This window comes from Oncorhynchus clarkii, chromosome 11 (genome assembly GCF_045791955.1).
Source record: "Oncorhynchus clarkii lewisi isolate Uvic-CL-2024 chromosome 11, UVic_Ocla_1.0, whole genome shotgun sequence".
Classification (NCBI taxonomy): domain Eukaryota; kingdom Metazoa; phylum Chordata; class Actinopteri; order Salmoniformes; family Salmonidae; genus Oncorhynchus; species Oncorhynchus clarkii.
Window position 1 is genome coordinate 14783392 of NC_092157.1, and position 21936 is coordinate 14805327.

Sequence of the window (21936 nt, forward strand, 5' to 3'; positions counted from 1 at the left end):
TGTGTATATTACCTCAATTACTTTGACTAACCCCGGTACCCCCTGTATATAGCCTCGCTATTGTTAATTTACTGCTGCTCTTTAATTATTTGTTACTTTATTTCTTATTTTTCCTTTAGGTATTTTTCTTAAAACTGCATTGTTGGTAAGTAAGCAGAGGAAAGTCAGCTAATAGAAGACAATAACAATCTATCCACCATGATTGTTAATACATTTTGAATCAAGGCCATGCTATATATTCCACTTCAGTTGGCACCTCAGTCGGCACCTCTTCTACACCTGTTGTATTCGCAGCATATGACAAATACGATTTGATTTAATACAAAATTGTAAACCATAACATATCACCCGAAATGGGTGATGGACAGCCATAAATGAATACCTACTGTACCATAGGAAACATAACATATCAAACTAAATGTACGTATAGAATAACACGAAATGCTCTGAGAACAGGTTGCAACACATGCTAGAACGCGTCAAATAGGCTCTCGCTGGCTCGTGCTTGGCTCTGCCCATCTCTTTCCTTGTTCTGACCACTATGATTCACTTGCTAAACTTGGAAACGACAGGATTTGGTCTATCTTGGGTTAGTTATTAACATCTTTGGCCCTACTGCCTGACAGGAAAAAACGCTCTGATTGGCTCTTCGTCTTGACAGTCACAACGGAACTGTCCAATCAACTGTCTTCACACATAGGCCGTGATGAATCGTAAAATGTATGCGATAGCTAGCTAACGTTAGCTATTTGACGAAATTGTATGACCGAAACATCTTTCTTTTTTTAGCCTAATCGCTGTCATTGTAAAGTCAAAATAACGGGAGATCACTTGGAGAAAAGGTAATAATATGCTAATACTGACTAACGTTAGCCACTGTAGCCCAGAGAGTAATGTGTTTCTGGTTGTCCTGGGCGTGTTCTCAGAGGTTATGCGTGGACAACAATCAATGCTACAGCAAGGTGAAGGAACCAGCTAACGTTATGAATTCTTACAGTTCTGATTAGAAACATGGCCATTCACCATCACCTATTCATTCAATTTGCATGCAAACGAGTGTGAAAAAAAGGCAATGACAAACTAGCTAGCTACATTGGTTAGCTAGCCCGCTAACCAGATTGCTAGCTAGCGGTTTTGGATATTGATCTTGCTTGCGACTGGTTGTTCAGGGTAATTCTCAGTAAAAAAAAGCTCCATATTTGCATTGTTTTGGTCCGTTGGGCATTTTGTTGTAACTGTGGCCTCCATAATGAGCCTTATTTGCTAACCTGCACTATGTACTGGCCCATTTCTCAACAGCCTGCTACTGTAACGTTAACAGTACCATATCATTACATTGTTTAAACATGTGTCATACATAATATGTCACTACATGTAATGGACTGCCACGTGTTTATGTTTCAGCCAAGTGTCCGAATAAATAACTAGCACTTTTTTTAAAACCTGCTTTAACATAGTTCTGTTAGTAGGCTTACAGACAAAAATAATAATGGTGTTGCTTTTCATGTGACCTGTCAAATTGATTTGTTTTTCACAAATCACAATCTGATGCTCATACTGATTGCAGTATTTGAACAAATTGATACATCATTTGTTATTGGCAGTCTCTTTTCAATTGGTTGGTTTGGTCATGCAGCGAGTGTCCCACAAATAAAGGCATTTGAGACTGATGTCACCGAAACAGATGTCATTGAAATTAATATGTTCGGTACTGTACAGCTAAATCTAACTTGATCCTATTATACACACAGTGTAAAGAGGCTGATTTGATGTGCACGGCACTGGGAGAGGAGGCACGATGAGTAGGGAGTTGGATGCGCTGACTGTGGTGAACCAGCTACGAGATCTCGCAGCTGACCCTCTCAACAGACGAGCCATAGTACAGGACAACGGCTGCTTACCGGGGCTCATCCTCTTTCTGGACCACCCCAACCCTCAGGTCGTCTACTCAGCATTATTGGTAAGGCTCATCCACCATCATTTGGTCATTTTGTTGGTTATGCAAGGTCAAGAGTTTTCCTTGCTCCAGGCCCTGTAATGCACAGTGGTTGAAAAATTACCCAGTTGTCATAATTGACTAAAAGTAAAGATACCTTAATAGAAAATGACTCAAGTAAAAGTGAAAGTCGGCCAGTAAAATAATACTTGAGTAAAATTATTTGGTTTTACTTTTTTTTAAGTATCAAAGGTAAAAGTGTAAATAATTTCAAATTCTTATATTAAGCAAACCAGACGTCAATTATTATTATTTTTTAAATTTACGGATAGCCAGGGGCACACTCCAACACTCAGACATAATTTAAAAACAAAGCAATTTGTGTTTAGTGAGTCCGCCAGATTAGATGCAGTCTGGATGACCAGGGATTTTCTCTTTAAGTGTGTAAATTAAACAAATTTCATGGCCTGCTAAGCATTCAACATGTATCGACTACTTTTGGGTTTCAGGGAAAATGTATGGAGTAGAAAGTACATTATTTTCTTTAGGAATATAGTGGAGAAAAATATGTCAAAAAATCTAAATAGTAAAGTACAGATACCCCAAAACACGAAAAAGTACATTATTTTCTTTAGGAATATAGTGGAGAAAAAGATGTCAAAAAATCTAAATAGTAAAGTACAGATACCCCAAAACACGACTTAAGTAAAAATACTGGAAAGTACTACTTAAGTATTTTACACCACTGGTTATGCAGAAATGTGACCTGATCCATTGATCAAAAGGAGTTGGAACAGGGAAGAAAGGTCTAGGCTAGTCTTGAGTGTACCAGCAGTGTGCACATATTCTCGTACTGCTCATGATAAGTGTCAGTCTGAGGAGTTTATTTACACAAGTTATGTAGCTGTCCTCTCGAGGGGTTCTAAAAGTGAGGTGGTTTGTGTGTTCTTGTCATGTGCCCCCCCCCCCCCCCTGCTGTCCAGTTGTGTCAGGACAGGTTAGAGTGATGGTGTGTTCTCAGGCACATCTCCAAGAATCCGCACACACATCTGAGTGGTTTATATAATAGTTCTTATTTAGTGGTGACCTGGACACTGTACTTGTTGCGTGCTTGCATTGGTTATGCAACACACACATACTTGCAGCTAGAGCAAGTACTGTGTAAGTGGCTGGTTGGCTGCTTAGCCGTGTGTGGTGCGTGTTTGTGTGTATGCTTCGTTGCTTGTCTGATTTTTAACACACACTCCAGTGTTTCCCCTATTTTCTACCCCCCCACCCCTTGCCGCTACTACCAATGCAACCCCCCCCCCCCCCCCCCCCCCCCCCCCCCTTTCCACAGCAGCAGCAGCCTCAACCGTTGCCACCACTACTGAAAAAAAGTCCTAGGGGAAACACTGTGTTCCCTGACAGACATAAAACCAAAGATGGTGATAGGTCAGTTTGAGGTAATGGTTTCCCTTGTCCTTCCAGGCAGTGCGCTACCTGGCAGAATGTCGGACCAACAGAGAGAAGATGAAGGGAGAGCTGGGCATGATGCTGAGTCTGCAGAATGTCATGCAGAAGTAAGTCCCCTCCCCATCACACACATGGAAGCATACTGTGCACTTTTCACTTAAACCTCATCCTAGTATTTCTCTTGCTTTCAGCAGGCAATATGTGCATGTTTGCAAATGTTCTGGACAGGAAGGTTGTCTAAGGTTGACATGTAAGGATGAATTTGATTAATTCTGAATTAAAGTGGGTCTGTAAACAATTAATTTGCTGTTTCCACACATTGAAGGATTTAATGCAACCTGCCACTTGTTTTTTTTAAATATCACAATTAATCTAGTCAGTGTCCTCACTGGTTTTTGTTAAATGCTGAACAATGTTAGGGTTGCCAGGTATTTTGCTCAAGGACTGTTATATCGGGTTGTGCAGCCAAGATCTACACTTTCGTAACTGCGTCTGTCATGTTCATGTCAATTGAATGCCATTTAGCCAGGCATAAAACTATTACAATTTAATTTACCCTTACTATATACCCTTTATTATTTAGGAAGCCCTCCTGTTTTAATTGATTGACCCTTATTTTTATCAGTTGACTGAGAACATATTTTCCTTTACAGTAACAACCTGGGGAAGAGTTATAGGAGGGAGGTGAGGGTATAAATGAGCCACCTTTGGGTACCTTGCTAAACCAAAATGGCCGACACATAGTGGTCATCCAGAGACGGCTCTCTAGTCTTTAGATGTGTGTGATGCTCCAGATCGGGTTGTTGGGTGAGAGTATCTGGAGGGTGTTTGGCATTACGACTGCTGCTTATCACTGGCACTAAGATGGAGATATGCCAGCGGTTGGCAGGTCCATACCAGGCTGTATGATCTTCTCCTAGGGCCCAACTCTCTGTGAGACTGACCCTTGGGCCTGGAGCTAACCAGCCAGTCACTTCAGCTAGTGACAGACCCTGTCAAGAAGGGCCCTGTGGTCACACCGGCTCCCCCTGCTCCCATTCTACACACCCTGACCTTGGGTAGAGGTCGTTCATGGCTGGAGAGAGTGTGAACACAATACTTAAGGGAGGGACAGGCTAGCGAAATTTCACTATGTTGGTGTTAACACCAGTCCAGTCCCAAGGCTCTGCTGTTACACTCTGTGTGGGGATTCATTTTATTTTAAAACTGTTTAGAGTCTTTCAATGAAAATTGGTAGTGATACCGTGTAGCTTGTGCAAGTGATACCGTGTAGCTTGTGCAAGTGATACCGTGTAGCTTGTGCAAGTGATACCGTGTAGCTTGTGCAAGTGATACCGTGTAGCTTGTGCAAGGTTGTCTAGTCCATTCGGAAAGTGTTCAGACTTTTTCCACATTTTGTTACGTTACAGCCTTATTCTAAAATTGATTACATTATTAACTCCCCAAATACAGGTGTGCCAAGCTTGTAGCGTCATACCCAAGAAGGCTTGAGGCTGTAATCGCTGCCAAATGTGCTTCAACAAAGTACAGAGTAAAGGGTCTGTTGTTTTTTTATAAATTAGCAACAATTTCTAAAACCTGTTTTTGCTTTGTCATTATGGGGTATTGTGTGTAGATTGAGGCTGTCATTTAACAAAATGTGGAAAAAGTCAAGGTCTGAATACTTTCCGAATGCACCACATATATATGTATATATATGTATATATAATAATAGCCATATACAGAAGTGTGTGTGTGTGTAGTTCTGTATATGAGAGCAAGCGATAAGGTTTGCTATTATTATGTTTTAGTCAAATATTATCTGTTCGGGCTTCTTGCGGTCAATTTGCAGTCTACAAATGATTTGTAATTATGTTCCGCCCCCCGACCATTCGTTCAAGAATAATCATCCCGCGGCTGAATCTAGCTGATGATCCCTGATCTAGAGCCGAGCCATGCTGTCCGCTAAGGAGGCATTGTACTTCTATTAGCCAAGCTAACGTATGCTTTAGAAATCATATTTACTGACCAATCTCACTCTTTCAATTATGATCTGTCTGATGTTCTCTGTTGAAATAAGAAGACTTGTAATACTTTCATAGTATAGCCTAATTATTAGACATTTTAGAGACTGACAGAGACCTTTGTGAATGTTTGGTTGTTTTTATGATTGTAGTGTGGTAATTTCTCCTTCAACGGGGCTGTCTATTTATACAGTAGAAAGGTTAGGTAGTGACAAGCCTGTCACAGTGGCTCTCTGTAGGCGTATGGGGACCCCCCCCCCCCTCATGCAGCTGGACAGCTCTCTTAGCGTGCAGTTTGTCTGGCAGAGCGACGACCTTTAGAAATATCAACCACTCAGTCCAGTGGGCTCAGAGAGACCTGGACAGGCCCAGACCACCGAGGACAGGACACTCAACTGTAACGGAGACCGCCGTCGTCGTGTGGTACAAAGAGACAGAGTAGACATGGATACTTTTTACTGTGTATGTCCGCTTCCTTTTTGACTTGGATTCATTGCTACCATCTTGCCCTTGTCTGGATTTGAGGAGAGTACTTGACGAAGAAGTTAAGGTTTTTAAAATGAATGTAAAAAAATATATTAAAAAATCTCTAACAGCAAGTATGCCTTTGTTTCCTGAGAGAACTGTCCACATAATGATTTGAAAATGAATTGTTTATTACTTAACCTCTTGTTCTTTCTTCCATCTCTCAGGGGCAGTTCCCCAGGGGAGACCAAGCTGCTGGCGTCTGAAATCTATGAGATTCTGCAGGCAGCTGGTAATGAGGCAGAGCAGGCTGAGGCTGCCTCCTGCAGACGCAAGGCCCACTTCTTCCTGGGCTCCACCAACAAGAAGGCCAAGACTGTAGTGCTGCACATCGACGGCCTGGATGACTCTGTGAGTGGATGGTGGTGTCTCTACCTTGTACAAACACAATGACACCTGAGGAGATCAGTTTGCCAAACCAAAAATCCAGGCTGGATTCCAAACTGTTTTTTTGCTTCATGACTTCTGGCCTTAATGTGTCTCACAGGAATCAAAACGGGTGAGGAATCAAACCTGTGTTCTTTATTGCGATAGGCTAACACATTTTGAGAAGTCACCACCACTAGAACCCCTGAGACAGGCATATTGTTGCTCTGTTGTCACGGTGACCACATAGTGTTAACGCAGGTTGTCAGGGAGTGTAGGTCAGTGTTGTAAATGTCAGCCATTGAACAGCAGGGTGTTGGAGATCAGACCTGAATACCACACCACAGGAGAGCTGCACCTGTCCCTGATCACATTACACCAGACAGACTGTGACACACCACTCATATCGCCACACACACAGGACAATGACAATGAGCTCTTTTGAAATGTCATGTTGATTGTTATGTTGCTGCTGTAAATGTAATGTAACATGAAACCCCTTCACATGAATAGAACGTAGATGGTTACATTTGTATCCGGCGCTGCTTTCACGTCAATATTGTCTTTTCTCGTCCTCGCATTTTGTTTATTCCCCCCCCCCCGCCATCTCTCAGACTCGTAGAAGTCTGTGTGAGGAGGCCCTGTTGAAGATCCGGGGGGTGATCAGCTTCACCTTCCAGATGGCTGTGAAGAGATGTGTGGTCAGGATCCGCTCTGACATCAAGGCTGAGGTGAGTACGACCACACAGGCACGCTCCATCCATTAAACACTGCACTCTGGCCAGAGAAGAAGAGTTTAAAACGTCAGTTGTTTTGGTTACAAATGTGTTATACAAAGACCGCGCATCTTTGTGTTCCTCAGGCACTGGGCACGGCGATCAACTCCACCAAGGTGATGAAGGCTGCACAGGTGGTGAAGGGAGAGGATGGAGGAGAGGTGAGTAAGAAGGAGGGATAGTACTCAAATCAAACTCAACTTTATTTAAAGTGCATTTGAAATCGCAACATTTTATAGTAAAATGAACGAGATTTAAAAAACCTGAAGGTAATAAAATATATTAATGAAAGAACATCAATCAAAAAAACGGTTCTAAAATAATAGTGAAACCATTGTCTTAAAGGCCAAGCTATATAACTGTAAAATCATTTATTAAAGACCAGGCTGAAAAAGGTGAATTTTCAAACGTGATTCAAAAATCTCAACTGTGACCGGTTGCCCTGTTACCTGACAGGGCAAGTCTTTGTGGTGGGTTATATTCTCTAACTCAAAAGGTCCACACACAGTGGGAGTAGGCATGGTAGAGCTCTTTGCCAACCCATATTGTTGGAGATGCTTCTGTATCTCTGTGCTGGGGATGGTAGTTATTTGGAGTGACTGTTAGCTTGTCATATCTCTCTGTTCCTTAGGGCGTTACTCATCGCCTAGTCACATGACCAATCCCAGCAAGCCCTCGAAGCAGTGTGTCACGACACCCTGTATCTATAGGAAATCTAACCCCATGAACCCCTTACACCCATCAAATGTTATGTCACAGGCTACACCTGTTGTTTACGAAGCATAACAGTGAAATGCTTATTTAGGGGTCCTTCCCAAACATGCAGAATACAATAAAAAAGACTTGAGGATGATAGGATAAAAACATTAGTAACACAAGGAACTGAAGTAGTTAAATTAGACTAGACCACTGCTCCCCTCCCCCTGGTCACTGTGATGGTAGCCTGGGGGGAGTTTTCTCAACAGGAGCCACAGCTCCTCACTGACCTGCTGCTGTTCCCCTGCTGTCCAGCAGGGGGAAGAGCTGGTTCACTTATGTTTCAGACTTGGCACTAGAGGTCGAGAATAGTTTGCGGTTGCCTGATCTTGGTTTTGTTGTCTTCACTATATTTTTTTTATATCAAACCAGTTTGCCACTAGGTAGGGATTCTGAACTATTCCCTGTTGTCTTTCTCCCCCCCAGCTGATGCTTCCATTCCAGGAGGGTGCAGAGGAGGCGGTGGTGGAGCACAACGAGGACATCCCAGACTACCTCCCTGAGGAGGAAAGCCCGTCTCAGGAGCAGGACAAGGCCATGACGCGCGTTGGCTCCATCACAGATGGCGTGGGCTGGCTCAGCACAGCCGCCAACTTCCTGTCCCGCTCCTTCTACTGGTGACCACTTCCTGTGTCAGTTACAATCCCAAGCCCACTAACCACTACCCGACGGTCACCTTAGCCCCGCCTATTTCATCCAGCCCTTCTACCCTGCTCTCTAGTCCCTCTCAACAGCCACACAGAGTACCACTCTGCTCAGTGTACTAGGAGCGCTGGACTGCCAAGTGCAACCTGCAATAACCTTTACTTGTTTATAAAACAAAATTAGCTAAGAAATTGCTAGCTACTGTACCGCAGGCTGAACTCGCTGCACACTAAATACACTCAAGTCAATCTCTACTCGTTATGCGTCTCATAAGCCATAGACCGAGGACTTCAGAATCAGCTTACATCTCTTTTCCTTTAGGGAAGTAGTTTTCTCTGACGCCCGATGGGTCCATCATCTCTTTGAAACCAAATTGCATTGTGGGAATGCATTGTGCTGCATCGTCTTCTGAGTTTGAGCGATTGCATTGAATGATGCTGCGCTTGTGGAAATTGGAGTGTTTTTGTGCTTATCTGTTGCTTCTTTTCCTCATCTTTGTTTTGATAAGGTTTTTTCACCCTTTTTCTGTTTGCCAATTTGATAATCCCTAATTCACTTTTCGTTCCCCTGCGGTGGGGGGCTTTTGTTTGTGCCAATCTTGCTCGCTGCCTTGTTTTCATCATGTTTACGTCTCTATCCTTCGTTAGGTGCCTTTTGGACTCTTCACTGCCATGTATTGCTATTTATTTGTCCAGTTTAACTTCACTCGAAACCTCTGAAGCCTTGTGAATAATGCAAACTGTCTTCTCTGCGTTGGGAGCTATTTCCCCTAACAGCTCATGTCTCTCACAGAGAGATGTCATATTATTAGCGAGACAAAGAGACCCCGGTGAAGGACGGCTGATGACAGGACATTAGCTGCTCCATAGAGGACGGATGCAGAAAGGAAAGGGAAATGATGCTTACTGTTATACTGTAGAAGGTCGACTTTAGTACACATTACTTCTCGTTAAATCCTCCTAGGACTTGGGAGTCTCTTGGTTGTACAGTGGAGGTGAGTGTTCAGACGGATCGTTGCTTATGTTGAAGTTGTGATGCGTTGACTCGCATCAAATTGACTTCTTTAGCCTTTTCCCCTTCATCAGTGTTTTCATGCCGGATTATCATATGGTCATCTGTAGTCTGAAAGGTCTGATTTAGAGTAGACAACCGGTCCTAAATCGGTGTGATGGAGACCTCAGGGCTTGATAGGCACCTGCTAAATGTGTGTCCCACACCCTGAAGCCCATCAACATGTTCACTATAGTGGCCCAGCCACTACATATGTTTGTTTTTTACCCCCTTTAGCCAGCAGTGTCCTTAAAATGACATACACATACGGACACACCATTGCTGCTGTCAGAAGGACACTAGAGGTGTAAGCAGCATCACTGGTCTGGATATGTACATTTCACATTTTGGTCACATTAACACATGTTTAGCAGATGTTATTGCGGGTGTAGCGAAATGCTTGTGTTCCCAGCTCCAACAGTGCAGTAGTATCTAACAATTCACAACAATACACACATCTAAAAGAATGGAAGTAAGAAATATGTCAATATTGGGACAAGCAATGTTGGAGTGGCATTGACTAAAACACAGTAAGAGTAGAATACAGTATATACATCTGAAATGAGTTAAACAGTATGTAAACATTAAAGTGTTCCATTATTAAAGTGACCAGTTAGTCTATGTGTAAAGGGCAGCAGCCTCTAAGGTGCAGGGTTGAGTAACCGGGTGGTACCCGGCTAGTGATGGCTGTTTAACAGTCTAATGGCCTTGAGATAGAAGCTGTTTTTCAGTCTCTCGGTCCCTGCTTTGATGCACCTGTACTGACCTTGCCTAATGGATGATAGTGGGGTGAACAGGCAGTGGCTCGGGTGGTTGTTGTCCTTGATGATCTTTTTGGCCTTCCTGTGACATCGGGTGGTGTAGGTGTCCTGGAGGGCAGGCAGTGTTCCCCCATTCATGCGTTGGGCAGACTGCACCACCCTCTGGTAAATGGTGCCTGGTTTCCTAGCAATATTAATCATAATGTTAATCTCAGTCCTTATTTCAGGAAGAAATCATGTTTTTTTCCCCCAACAGTTATTCTTTGTCTCCATTTTACTTTGTGGTTGAAAGATGCAACACATTTAAAATGTAAATATTGCCCTTTTGACTGAAGTTTGACTGAAACATTGAAGTGTGATATTAGGTTTGTGCATAGATTCCTCTTTGGATTGACTTTTTATTCCCTTTGAGGAACCCTTTCACACCTGGAATCCTTTTCCAGGTGAATTATGGTCTCGTTGTGTAAAGGAAGTGCTGACCAGACAATAGTTATGCTTCTGGAGGCCAAACTCACAGCTCACACAGCTAGTAGGATGGATTGATTTACTGCAGTTGGCTAAATCAGGGTCACAGTGTTTCTTGGTAGTCTTAAACAGATCTACTTTGAAAAGTCTATACCTCACACACAAGGTTATGGGCTTAAAAAAAGAAGACACCTGAACCATGTCAGATATAGTTGAAATGTATTACATTTTGAGTTTGCATCCTAATATTACACTTTTATATACATCACAGAAGACTGAAATATAATGAAATAATGTTTATTAATTATGAAAAATATTAATAACATTCCACCCATAAGGCCACTGGGGGGCGATTTGGTTGTTTTACTGCAAGAAAGGCCTACAATAACCTCAAATCCCTCAGAAGCAGTGCTTACGAACAACAAGTTGTAGGATGAAGTCATCACTTCTATTTAATCCTTTGTCTTCCTCCTTTTGTTTAACATGAACAGCATCAGTCATGACTTAAGTTGCAACATGTAAAGTACATTTTATTATAAGTTGCACTAGTACTGTATATCAAATACTTGGAAAAGTTTTTTTTGTCTCGGTTTTAATCTCTTATGTCAAATCAAATGTTAATTTGTGCCGAATACAACAGGTGTAGACTTAACCGTTAAATGCTTACCCCTTAACCAACAATGCAGAGTTAAATAAGGAAATACCCTCGTTTAATAGTCACTCCATCAGGATGGCTGACAGAATCATGTAGCAAGTCCTCAGAATAGCAGACACTTCTCATGTACAGTGTGTATCTGCTGTCTAATGTATTTCAGATCTGAAAACGGTTGATTCCCAATTTACGATTAAGGCAAAGAATATTAAAAATAACTTTAAAATGTAAATGGTTTGCGTCTGTGTTAGCTGTGTGTCGGGGACGACTTGCATTTCATGAGTTACAGAAAAGGGCCACATGTTGCGTGTGTGCATTGAGTTGAATTCCATTGTCATAGGATTTCTGAAACCTGACAATCCCCATAGGAAGAGCAAGACTTTGTCCTAGGCACGCAGTCATCTACCATGGCCATAGTACAGCAGCTATAAACCTGCTTGTGTTGCCAGATCAAAATGCTGAGGGCAGCAGCTGTACTCGTAGAGCGGGAAAGAACAAGATATGATTAAATCTGTTTTCCTTGCGGGTGCAGAAGTGAACTGCCCCAGGTCAATCCCCTGCCAGGTCAATCCCCTGCCTGCCCTGGTCCACCTCTCCCCCTGCCTGGCCTGCCTCCCCCCTCCCCTGTTGGTTTTCATACAGATCAACATTGACTGGTCTCTGCTTAATTTCACCCAACTATATGAACTGAAGCAGAGCGCTGAACATTGCAGTATCAGTAAAGGAAGGACCAAGAGTTCATAGAGGGCATGCATTGTTGTCAGTAAAACATTACTACAATATAGACATTTTTTTCTGTTAGTTATTATTCGTACCGTCTCTTAGTGTCCTTTTAACCATGAACTTCCTGTTATTATGAACCCATCTATCATAGCCCCACCTATGAATGTTTTGAGGCACAGTGGGACTGACCTATTCTTAAAAAGCTACAACGAGCCTCACTTTACCAAGCAGGGTAATCGAGACCATACGCATGTGGAGGGCAAGTGCATCAGACCACAGAAGACTTTCAGGCCCTCTGGGGAAATATGATGTGCTCTCCGCTAGAGGGAGTCAGTTAGCTGGGAAATGTGTGGAAATGACAAATTGTGACCAACAAGAATGAAAACCAGCTCAAAACTTGCCATTCATTGTTCAATCACATGTCAACTCTGAGGACAAGGAGAAACATACTGGCAACTGGTTTTCTACAATGATGCAATAGACCTCTAAAAATGTTCAGTTTCAGTTGGCTTAAAAAGCTAGCGATAGGGTTAGGGTCAATTCCATTTAAATTCCAGTCAATTCTTAAAGTAAACCAAATTCCAATGTCAAATGTTCTCAATGGAATTTTCCGCATTGGAAGATAATTGCAATTGACCCCAACCCTGCTTAGCAACCGTTTAAGCAATATAGAGTTCTAAAGCAGCTCACTGAAGTCGGGCCCAATTGACCCTGTAAGAAGATCTGAGATGTTTTGTTTCCCCCCAAAAGTAAAAGATAAATTGAGTTAAGCAGTAATTGAACAGGGTAGCTGAAGCATTGAACCTTGACTTCGTGCCTTCAGAAAGTATTCATACCCCTTGACTTATTCCACATTGTGTTATGGTACAGCCTGAATTTAGAATGTATAAAATACATTCCTCATCTACAAAATACCCCATAATGACAAAGTGATGTTATTTCTTTGTTGAAATTTTAGGAAATGTATTTAAAATTAAATACAGGGATATATAATTGAGTCAATACATGTTAGAATCACATTTGTCAGTGATTTATAGCTGTGAGTCTTTCTGGGTAAGTCTAAAATCTTTGCAAACCTGTATTATAAAGTATTTGCACATTATTCTTTAAACAAATTATACCAGCTCTTTCAAGTTGGTTGTTGATCAATGCTAGACAGCCATTTTCAGGTCCTGCCATAAATGTTAAAGTAAGGAACATTCAATGTCCTGTCTTGGTAAGCAACCAGTACAGATTTAGCCCTGAATTGCAGGTTATTGTCCTGCTGAAAGGTGCATTTGTCTCATTGTCTGTTGGGAACCAGGTTTTCCTCTACGATTGTGTCTGTGCTTAGCTCTATTCAGTTTATTTTTATCCTAAAAAAACTCCTTATTCCTTGCCGATGTCAAGCATAACCTAATGCAGCCACCACCATGCTTGAAAATATGAAGAGTGATAGTCAGTGATGTGTTGTGTTGGATTTGCCCCAAACATAACACTTTGTATTCAGGACGGAAAGTTCATTTCAATGCCACATTTTTTTCAGTTTTACTTTATTGCAAACACAATTATGGAATATTTTTATTCTGCACAGGCTTCCTTATTTTCACTCTGTCATTTAGATTAGTATTGTGGAGTAACTACGTTGTTAATTCATCCTCCAGTTTTCTATCACAGCCTTTAAACACTGTAACTGTTTTAATTCACCTTTGGCCTCCTGGTGAAATCCCTGAGGGGTTTCCATCCTCTCCGGCAACTGAGTTAGGAAGGGCGCCTGTATCTTTGTAGTGACTGGGTGTATTGATACATCATCCAAAGTGTAATGAATAACTTCACCATGATCAAAGGGATATTAAATGTCTGCTTTTTTTCATGGACCCATCGACCAATTAGTGCCCTTTGTGAGGCATTTGAAAACCTCTAGTCTTTGAGGTTGAATCTGTGTTTGCAATGCACTGCTCGTCTGAGGGACCTTACAATTATCTGTATGTGTGGGGTCCAGAGGTGAGGTAGTCATTCAAAAATCATGTTAAACACTATTATTGAACACAGTGAGTCCATGCAACTTATGTGACTTGTTAAGCACATTTTTACTCCTGAACTTATTTAAGCTTGCCATAGAAAAGGGGTTGAATACTTGACTCAAGACATTTCAGTTTTTAATTTGTAATTTAACTAGTACATTATATATATATTTTTAAACATTTTGACATTATGGGGTATTGTCTGTAGGCCATTGACACACTCTCAATTGAATACATTTTGAATTCAGGCTGTAACACAACAAAATGTGGAAAAAGTCAAAAGGTGTGAATACTTTCTGAAGGCACTGTAATGGTTTCATAATGATTGTCTATAAATACCTGTCCTCTGGTTGTAGGCTCTGCAGTATTCGAGGAACACCAAATATGAGATTTTCTTCCAGACTAAGGGTTTCTCTCTTGTGTCTCTTAGTCTTTTTATTAATTCTTCAACATTTCCTCATGAACTCCTACTGATACACCCACACATTCTCAAGGAAGCCAGCTACTCCATGGAAGCAACTACTTGTCATTGAGAATTAACAGAGTCAGCAACACCTCTCTCCAGATCTAGAAGTGTGTGTGTGTGTGTGTGTGTGTGTGTGTGTGTGTGTCTGGATTCTGGAACAGCAGAGAGCCTTCCTGCTTATCTTATTTTGAGAATGTTAATTCCACAAAGAGGTTTTCATTTCTTGGATATTTCAGATAAGCTATCTTCTCCCCACTTCCACCCACATCTTGTCTGATCAAGCAGCACCAGTGCCCTTCTCCTAAACACTCCTTGTTCGTCTGCGATATCAGCCCACTTGCATATTTGTGTATGAATGTGTCATCCATATCACTAGCAGCAGCGCTATTTGCATTGTTAATCTATGCACTCGGGGATGAGGGCCTGATCGTGAGGAGATAGGGGAGAAAGGTGTATCTGCAGAGCCGCCGGGTTGCTTTGACGATTTGATTCCAGGTTCAGCCTCCAGTCAATGGGATCAGCCATAAATCCCCCGGGGCCGTGCGGCGGGAAATGATGTGACTCCTGTAATTTATGTCAAATAACTTTTGAGGACGTGTGAGTGTAGCAATCAGCGTTACCGGGCGCCATAACTCTTGGGCGGAGGGCTCCGGTGGAGATTTAATTGAGACATTTTTCTTTATCTTGAGCGCTGAGCGAGTGGCGTGTTGTTGTGTAATGAGATGTAATGTCTCTCTTTAGAGAGGGGGGGGGGTCAACAGGCTTGATGATGAGGGAAGGTCACTGGCTGACTGGGTTGGAGATCCAATTTGCTCATGTAGTGTTGAGACTCTATGGAGACTAAATAGTGGAAAGACAGGAGGAGCAGATCACTAAGAGGCCGTTTATGTCATTGCCATGCTAAACACTCAACGCTGATCTTTACAGTTACTCCAGGATAAATGGAGCCATCCCACTTTAAGTTCAGCCAGGCTGTGCAACACTGAAGTACATAAAGACTAAAGAGATGTCCCTTTTTCTAGCTGACTAAAAAGATAAAGATAATCACTATATGACTTTATGTGATTTAGAATGCTGTGATTTAGAATACCCTCCATCTGTGTGTGTGTTATTATTTTGATTGTGTATGCATCTACTGTCTGTATGTAAGTAGTCCTCCTCCCCTCCCTGTGGCATGGTCTTGATGAGATATATACACACACACACACACACACACACACACACACACACACAGAGGCTGCAGCTCATAATTGTGGCTGTAGTTCATTATGGCCTTCAGATGATTTGGAGCCAGTAGGGGAGGCTCGTCCTCTGACACCGCCACGTCCGCCCGGCGACAACCACTCCAGGCACTGATTGGTGGGGTGAAATATTGCCAGCGAAAATTGAAAGGTCCCAGTGTCAAAATAATTCATGATATGCATATCTTCCTAGCCTGATGAAATGGTTGATATCTGGATTGGGAGGATATTAAAAGCGATCAGGCTGCAGTTAAAACTCTTTCAGCAGGAGGGGTAGAGAGGGTGTTCATTTTATCAGTGTCAAGAGTGCTGGAATATGTGGTCAAGATGCATTGTGTATGTACATTACATGGCCAAAAGTATGTGCACACTCCTTTCAAATGAGTGGATTTGGCTATTTCAGCCACACCTGTTGCTGACAGTTGTATAAAATTGAGCACACTGTCATGCAATCTCCATAGACAAACATTGACCCGTACTGAAGAGCTCAGTGACTTTCAACACGGCACCGTCATAGGAAGCCATCTTTCCAACAAGTCAGTTCATCAAATTTCTGCCCTTCTAGAGCTGCCCCAGTCAACTGTAAGGGCTGTTATTGTGAAGTGGAAACAACTAGGAGCAACAATGGCTCATCTGCAAAGTGGTAGGCCACACATGCTCATAGAATGGGACCGCTGAAGCGTGTAGCACGTAATAATTGTCTGTCCTCGATTGCAACACACACTACCAAGTTCCAAACTGCCTCTCGAAGCAACGTGAGCACAGTAACTGTTCGTAGGGAGCTTCATGAAATGGGTTTCCATGGAGTGGTGTAAAGCTCGCCGCCATTGGACTCTGGAGCAGTGGAAACTCGTTCTCTGGAGTAATTAATCACTCTTGTCTGTCGGACTGCCAGATGGTGAAATCTGGGTTTGGCACATGCCAGGAGAACGCTACCTGCCCGAATGCTTAGTGTCAACTGTAAAGTTTGGTGTAAGAGGAATAATAGTCTGGAGCTGTTTTTTTGTGGTTCGGGCTAGGCCCCTTTGTTCCAGTGAAGATAAATCTTAACACTACAGCATACAATGACCTAGACGAATGTGTGATTCCAACTTTGTGGCAACAGTTTGGGGAAGGCCCTTTCCTTGTCCATACAGAAATGGTTTGTCTATATCGGTGTGGAAGACCTTGACTGGCCTGCACAGAACCCTTACCTCAACCCCATCGAACACCTTTGGGATGAATTAGAATGCCGACTGTGAGCCAGGCCTAATCGCCCAACATCAGTGCCCGATCTCACTAATGCTCTTGTGGCTGAATGGAAGCAAGTTCCCACAGCAATTTTCCAACATCTAGTGGAAAGTCTTCCCAGAAGAGTGGGCTGTTTTAGTAAAGGGGCAACTCCATATTAATGCCCATGATTTTGGAATGAGATGTTCAACGAGCAGGTGTACACATATCTTTGGCCATGTAGTGTATATTCCTGTGTGGATGTGTTCTACTGTGTGTGTGTGTGTTTGTGGTGGGTCACTTCACACCCCACCTGTGATTTGAATATCTGCTGTAATTGTCCCAAAAAGGCTCATCAGTGGATCTGCCGTCCGCCATTAGGGCTCAACAATATGGTGTGACATTCAAATTCCCCCCAATGACAGGTTATTAGGAGCCCCGAGCAACCGGCACATAATTAAGCACCATAACGTTGACCTGTAATGTGAAGTGATGGCAGAGCCCGAATGGTGGGGAATGAAATAGGCACTGTTTTAACACAGGAGAAGTGAGGGCAGGTAGTGGGACTACCCTTGTTGGATCCCAGTAGGATCATTTTTACATCCACTTTCCTCTTTCTCTCTCATGTATTGATCTTTGTAGAAGGGTGGGAATATGGAGAGGATTGAGGAGACGAGGGTTTGCTATGTTTTATATGGGAGATAGTTTTCAAACAGAGTTTGTGATAAGAGTCTTCATTGCTGACCAGTTGTACTGAGGCCTCTCTTTATCCTTAGATGAAGTTGATTGCAATAGAAACTGTAGTTTCAAGCACTTTACTTACAGTGCTCTACATGTGTGACATGAACAATGCCAATCTTCCATAAACTCTTTATTTGTAACTATTTTTTTCTTACCGTTGAACTTCAGATTGTGAATTGATCCAGTGAATTGATCCATATCATTGAGCATATCAATGACTTAATATATTTGTATCTGCAGTGTACAAAACATTCCTAATATTGAGTTGCACCCCCTTTAGACCTCAAAACAGCCTCAATTCGTCGGGGCATTGGCTTTACAAGGTGTCGAAAGGGATACTGGCCCATGTTGACTCCAATGCTCCCCACGGTTGTGTCAAGTTGGCTGGATGTCCTTTGGGTGGTGGACCATTCTTGATACACACAGGAAACTGTTGAGCCTGGAAAAAGCTGTCAGCGTTGCAGTTCTTGACACTCAAATCGATGCGCCTGGCACCTGCTAGCATACACCGTTTAAAGGCACTTAAATATTTTGTCTTGTCCATTCATGTCTCAATTGTACCAAGGCTTAAAAATCCTTCATTAACCTAATTGAAGTGGATTTAACAGGTGACATCAATAAGGGATCATAGCTTTCACATGGATTCACCTAGTCAGTCTATGCCATGGAAAGAGCAGGTGTTCCTAATATTTTGTTCACCCAGTGTATAGCTGATATGGAACAGCAAAGAAAACGTGCACATTTCCCATGTGACACTAAAGCCTGTTACACAACTCCAGGCATGTTGGCTGCGGCCTCCGTCCGCCTTCTCCTCTCCAACAGCTAGTGGACGTCGCGATGAGCAATGGATCCATCTGGTGTGTCCTCTCCTCCAACTGGTGTGTGAACATGACGTATAGATGTCATTTTTACCAGCCCAGAGCCACTGCTACCTGGATGATTTGGCAAATATACAGTATATATTTTCACATACAGTCCCTAGTGAAAGTCTACACAACCCTTGTACAGTCTTTACATTTTGCTTCCTTAAAAAACTATTTTTCCTACAGATCTACACAACCTACTCCACAAGTGAAATAACATTTTACACATAAAAACAGATGTATGATTGCCTATGTCTTCACACACCAGAGTTGATACTTGGTGGAAGCACCTTTTGGCAGCCATTACAGCTGTGAATAATTTTGAATTAGATTCTACCAACTTTGCACAACTATTAGGGAAACATTTATCCATTTTTTTGTCAAAATTGCTCCAACTCAATACATTTGGCTGGAAATCATTGATGGACAGCAATAGTCAAACCTTCTTGGATTTTCAAGCACATTAAAGTCGGACTGAGACTGAGTGTTCCTGAGTGGTCCAATCTTGGAAATGTATTCTGGTGTGTCATTGGCATTAAAATGTGTGTAATTGTCCTGCTGAATGTTTTAAATGTTATCCCAGGGTTGGGTTTTCAGAAGTGCGAGGCAGGTTTTCTTCAAACATTTTACTTGGGCTTTGCTCCTTTCATATTTATTTTGATCCTGACAAACTTCCCAGTCACTGTTTGTGACAAGCATACCCATAACATGATGCTGCCACCAACAACAACAAAAATACAGAGGGTTTCACTCTGTTGTGTTAGACTTGACCCACATCTTTAGTTTTTTATTCATGCCACAAAGTAAATGAATTTGCTGTGTTGGCTTGCAGTATTACTTAACAGCCTTGTTGCAAACAGTTTTCACTTTCACATGTTATCCGTGTGCTTGTCACTGACAGGGAGTTTTTGGAGGACGCACTGCTCTCGACCTTCGCCTCTCATGATCAAAATAAATATGAAGGAGCAAAGCCTAGGTAAAAAGTGAAAGGAAAACCCGCCGTGTTGAGTGTTTCTGAATGGTCCCAGTCCTGACTTAAATCTGCTTGAAAATCACAAACAAAGTTTGAATATTGCTGTCCATCAATGATTTCCCACCAAATTTACTGAGCTTGTTAATTTTGACAAAAACAATGGATATACACGGAGTATACCAAACATTAGGAATAACTTCCTAATATTGAGTTGCATCCCAACCCCCCTTTTTTCCTCAGAACAGCCTCAATTTTTCAAGGATTGGACTCTACAAGGTGTTGAAAGCGTTCCACAGGGATGCTGGTCCATGTTGACTCCAATGTTTTCTCACAGTTGTCAAGTTGGCTGGATGTCCTTTGGGTGGTAGACCATTCTTGATACACAAGGGACATTGTTGAGTGTGAAAACACCAGCAGCATTGCAGTTCTTGACACAAACTGGTGCGCCTAGCACCTACTACCATACCCCGTTCAAACTTAAAATCTTGTCTTGCTTTCTGAATGTCACACATGCACAATCAATGTCTCAAGGTAAAAAAAAAATACATTTTTAACCTGTATCCTCCCATTCATCTTCACTGATTTGAAGTGGATTTAACAAGTGACATCAATAAGGGATCATAGCTTTCACCTGGATTCACCTGGTCAGTCTATTGAGATAAAGTTTGTTACCTGGACACAGATGTAATTGCAGGATACAGTGAAAATCTTATTCTCATGGAAAGAGCAGGTGTTCTTAATGTTTTGTAGACTCAGTGTATGTTGCTCTAATAGTTGAGCAAGGTTGGTAGAATCTTTATTGCCCCCCCCCCCCCTTTTTTTTGTGGTATCCAATCGGTAGTTACAGTCTTGTCTCATCGCTGCAACTCCCGTATGGACTCTGGAGTGGTGAAGGTCAAGAGCCGTGCCTCCTCCAAAAACACAACCCAGCCAAGCCACACTGCCCACTTAACCCAGGAGCCAGCCACACCGATGTGTCGCAGGAAACACCGTACAGCTGGCGACCATGTCAGCGTGCATTGAGCCTGGGCCACCACTGGAGTCATTAGGAAACACCGTACAGCTGGCGACCATGTCAGCGTGCATTGAGCCTGGGCCACCACTGGAGTCATTAGGAAACACCGTACAGCTGGCGACCATGTCAGCGTGCATTGCGCCTGGGCCACCACTGGAGTCATTAGGAAACACCGTACAGCTGGCGACCATGTCAGCGTGCATTGCGCCTGGGCCACCACTGGAGTCATTAGGAAACACCGTACAGCTGGCGACCATGTCAGCGTGCATTGCGCCTGGGCCACCACTGGAGTCATTAGGAAACACCGTACAGCTGGCGACCATGTCAGCGTGCATTGCGCCTGGGCCACCACTGGCGTCATTAGGAAACACCGTACAGCTGGCGACCATGTCAGCGTGCATTGCGCCTGGGCCACCACTGGAGTCATTAGGAAACACCGTACAGCTGGCGACCATGTCAGCGTGCATTGCGCCTGGGCCACCACTGGAGTCATTAGGAAACACCGTACAGCTGGCAACCATGTCAGCGTGCATTGTGCCTGGGCCACCACTGGAGTCATTAGCGCTTGATAGTACAGGAACATCCCTGCGGGCCAAACTTTCCCTTAACCAGGACGACGCTGGGCCAATTGTGCGCCACCCCATGGGTCTCCCGGTCACGGCCGGCTGTGACAGAGCCTGGGCTCGTACCAGGATCTCTAGTGGCACAGCTAGCACTGCAGTGCAGTGCCTTCGACCACTGCGCCACTCGAGAGGCCGGGTTGGTAAAATCTTATTCAACATGATTCCCAGCTGTAATGGCTGCCAAAAATGCTTCCACCAATTATTAACTCTAGTATTAACTCAATCAATACATCTTCATTTAGATTTTTTTTATAAATGTTTCTTTCACTTTGAAAATGTGGAGTAGGTTGTGTACATCGATAGGGAAATAATCGAATTTGATCCCTTTTAGATAGAATTTTAATCCAGAAAAATGTGAAGACTGCAACGTGTGTAGACTTTCACTAGGCACTGAATATGAAGGCATAGCATTGGATGTGGAAATCTGACCTTTGACCTCATTTGAATGTGTACACTCAAGGCCCTAATCAGGTAAAAGTAGTAACTAGGTTTATGAAGTCAAGAAAATGTTTTTCTATGTGCAGGAGAGCATAGTGTTTAAATCACAATCAATACTTTATTTACACAGTAAATGTGGTTTTCTAGATGTATTTTCACAGTTCTAGAAGTCTTAGCCAGCCACCTGGTTATCAGTGTTGATTGAATGTACTCTCTCTCACCTAGATATAAAGTAGCATGTATGGTAACAC

The 21936-nt window shown here is 42.7% G+C and overlaps 1 protein-coding gene across 2 annotated transcripts; it reads left to right on the top strand.

Moving 5' to 3' along the window:
- Positions 1 to 481: 481 nt before the first annotated feature.
- LOC139420247 (armadillo repeat-containing protein 1-like) lies at positions 482 to 11622 on the top strand. 2 transcript variants are annotated; one of them, XM_071170117.1, is made up of 7 exons: positions 482 to 842; positions 1752 to 1960; positions 3407 to 3498; positions 6087 to 6270; positions 6900 to 7016; positions 7148 to 7222; positions 8244 to 11622. In XM_071170117.1, the coding sequence occupies exons 2-7, from the start codon at positions 1799 to 1801 to the stop codon at positions 8436 to 8438; spliced, it is 825 nt and encodes a 274-aa protein (XP_071026218.1). In that variant the 5' UTR covers positions 482 to 842; positions 1752 to 1798; the 3' UTR covers positions 8439 to 11622. The 2 variants fall into 2 exon arrangements, with proteins under 2 accessions (XP_071026218.1, XP_071026219.1); XM_071170118.1 differs by lacking the exon at positions 482 to 842 and adding an exon at positions 905 to 962.
- Positions 11623 to 21936: the final 10314 nt, after the last annotated feature.

What these genes read in the sequence shown, in the direction of transcription:
- LOC139420247 (XM_071170117.1), top strand. Translation starts at nt 1,799, where the DNA reads ATGAGTAGGGAGTTGGATGCGCTGACTGTGGTGAACCAGCTACGAGAT. An exon ending in CTGCAGAATGTCATGCAGAA is followed by an intron (nt 3,499 to 6,086) that starts GTAAGTCCCCTC and finishes TCCATCTCTCAG; the next exon opens with GGGCAGTTCCCCAGGGGAGA. An exon ending in GCTCTGACATCAAGGCTGAG is followed by an intron (nt 7,017 to 7,147) that starts GTGAGTACGACC and finishes TGTGTTCCTCAG; the next exon opens with GCACTGGGCACGGCGATCAA.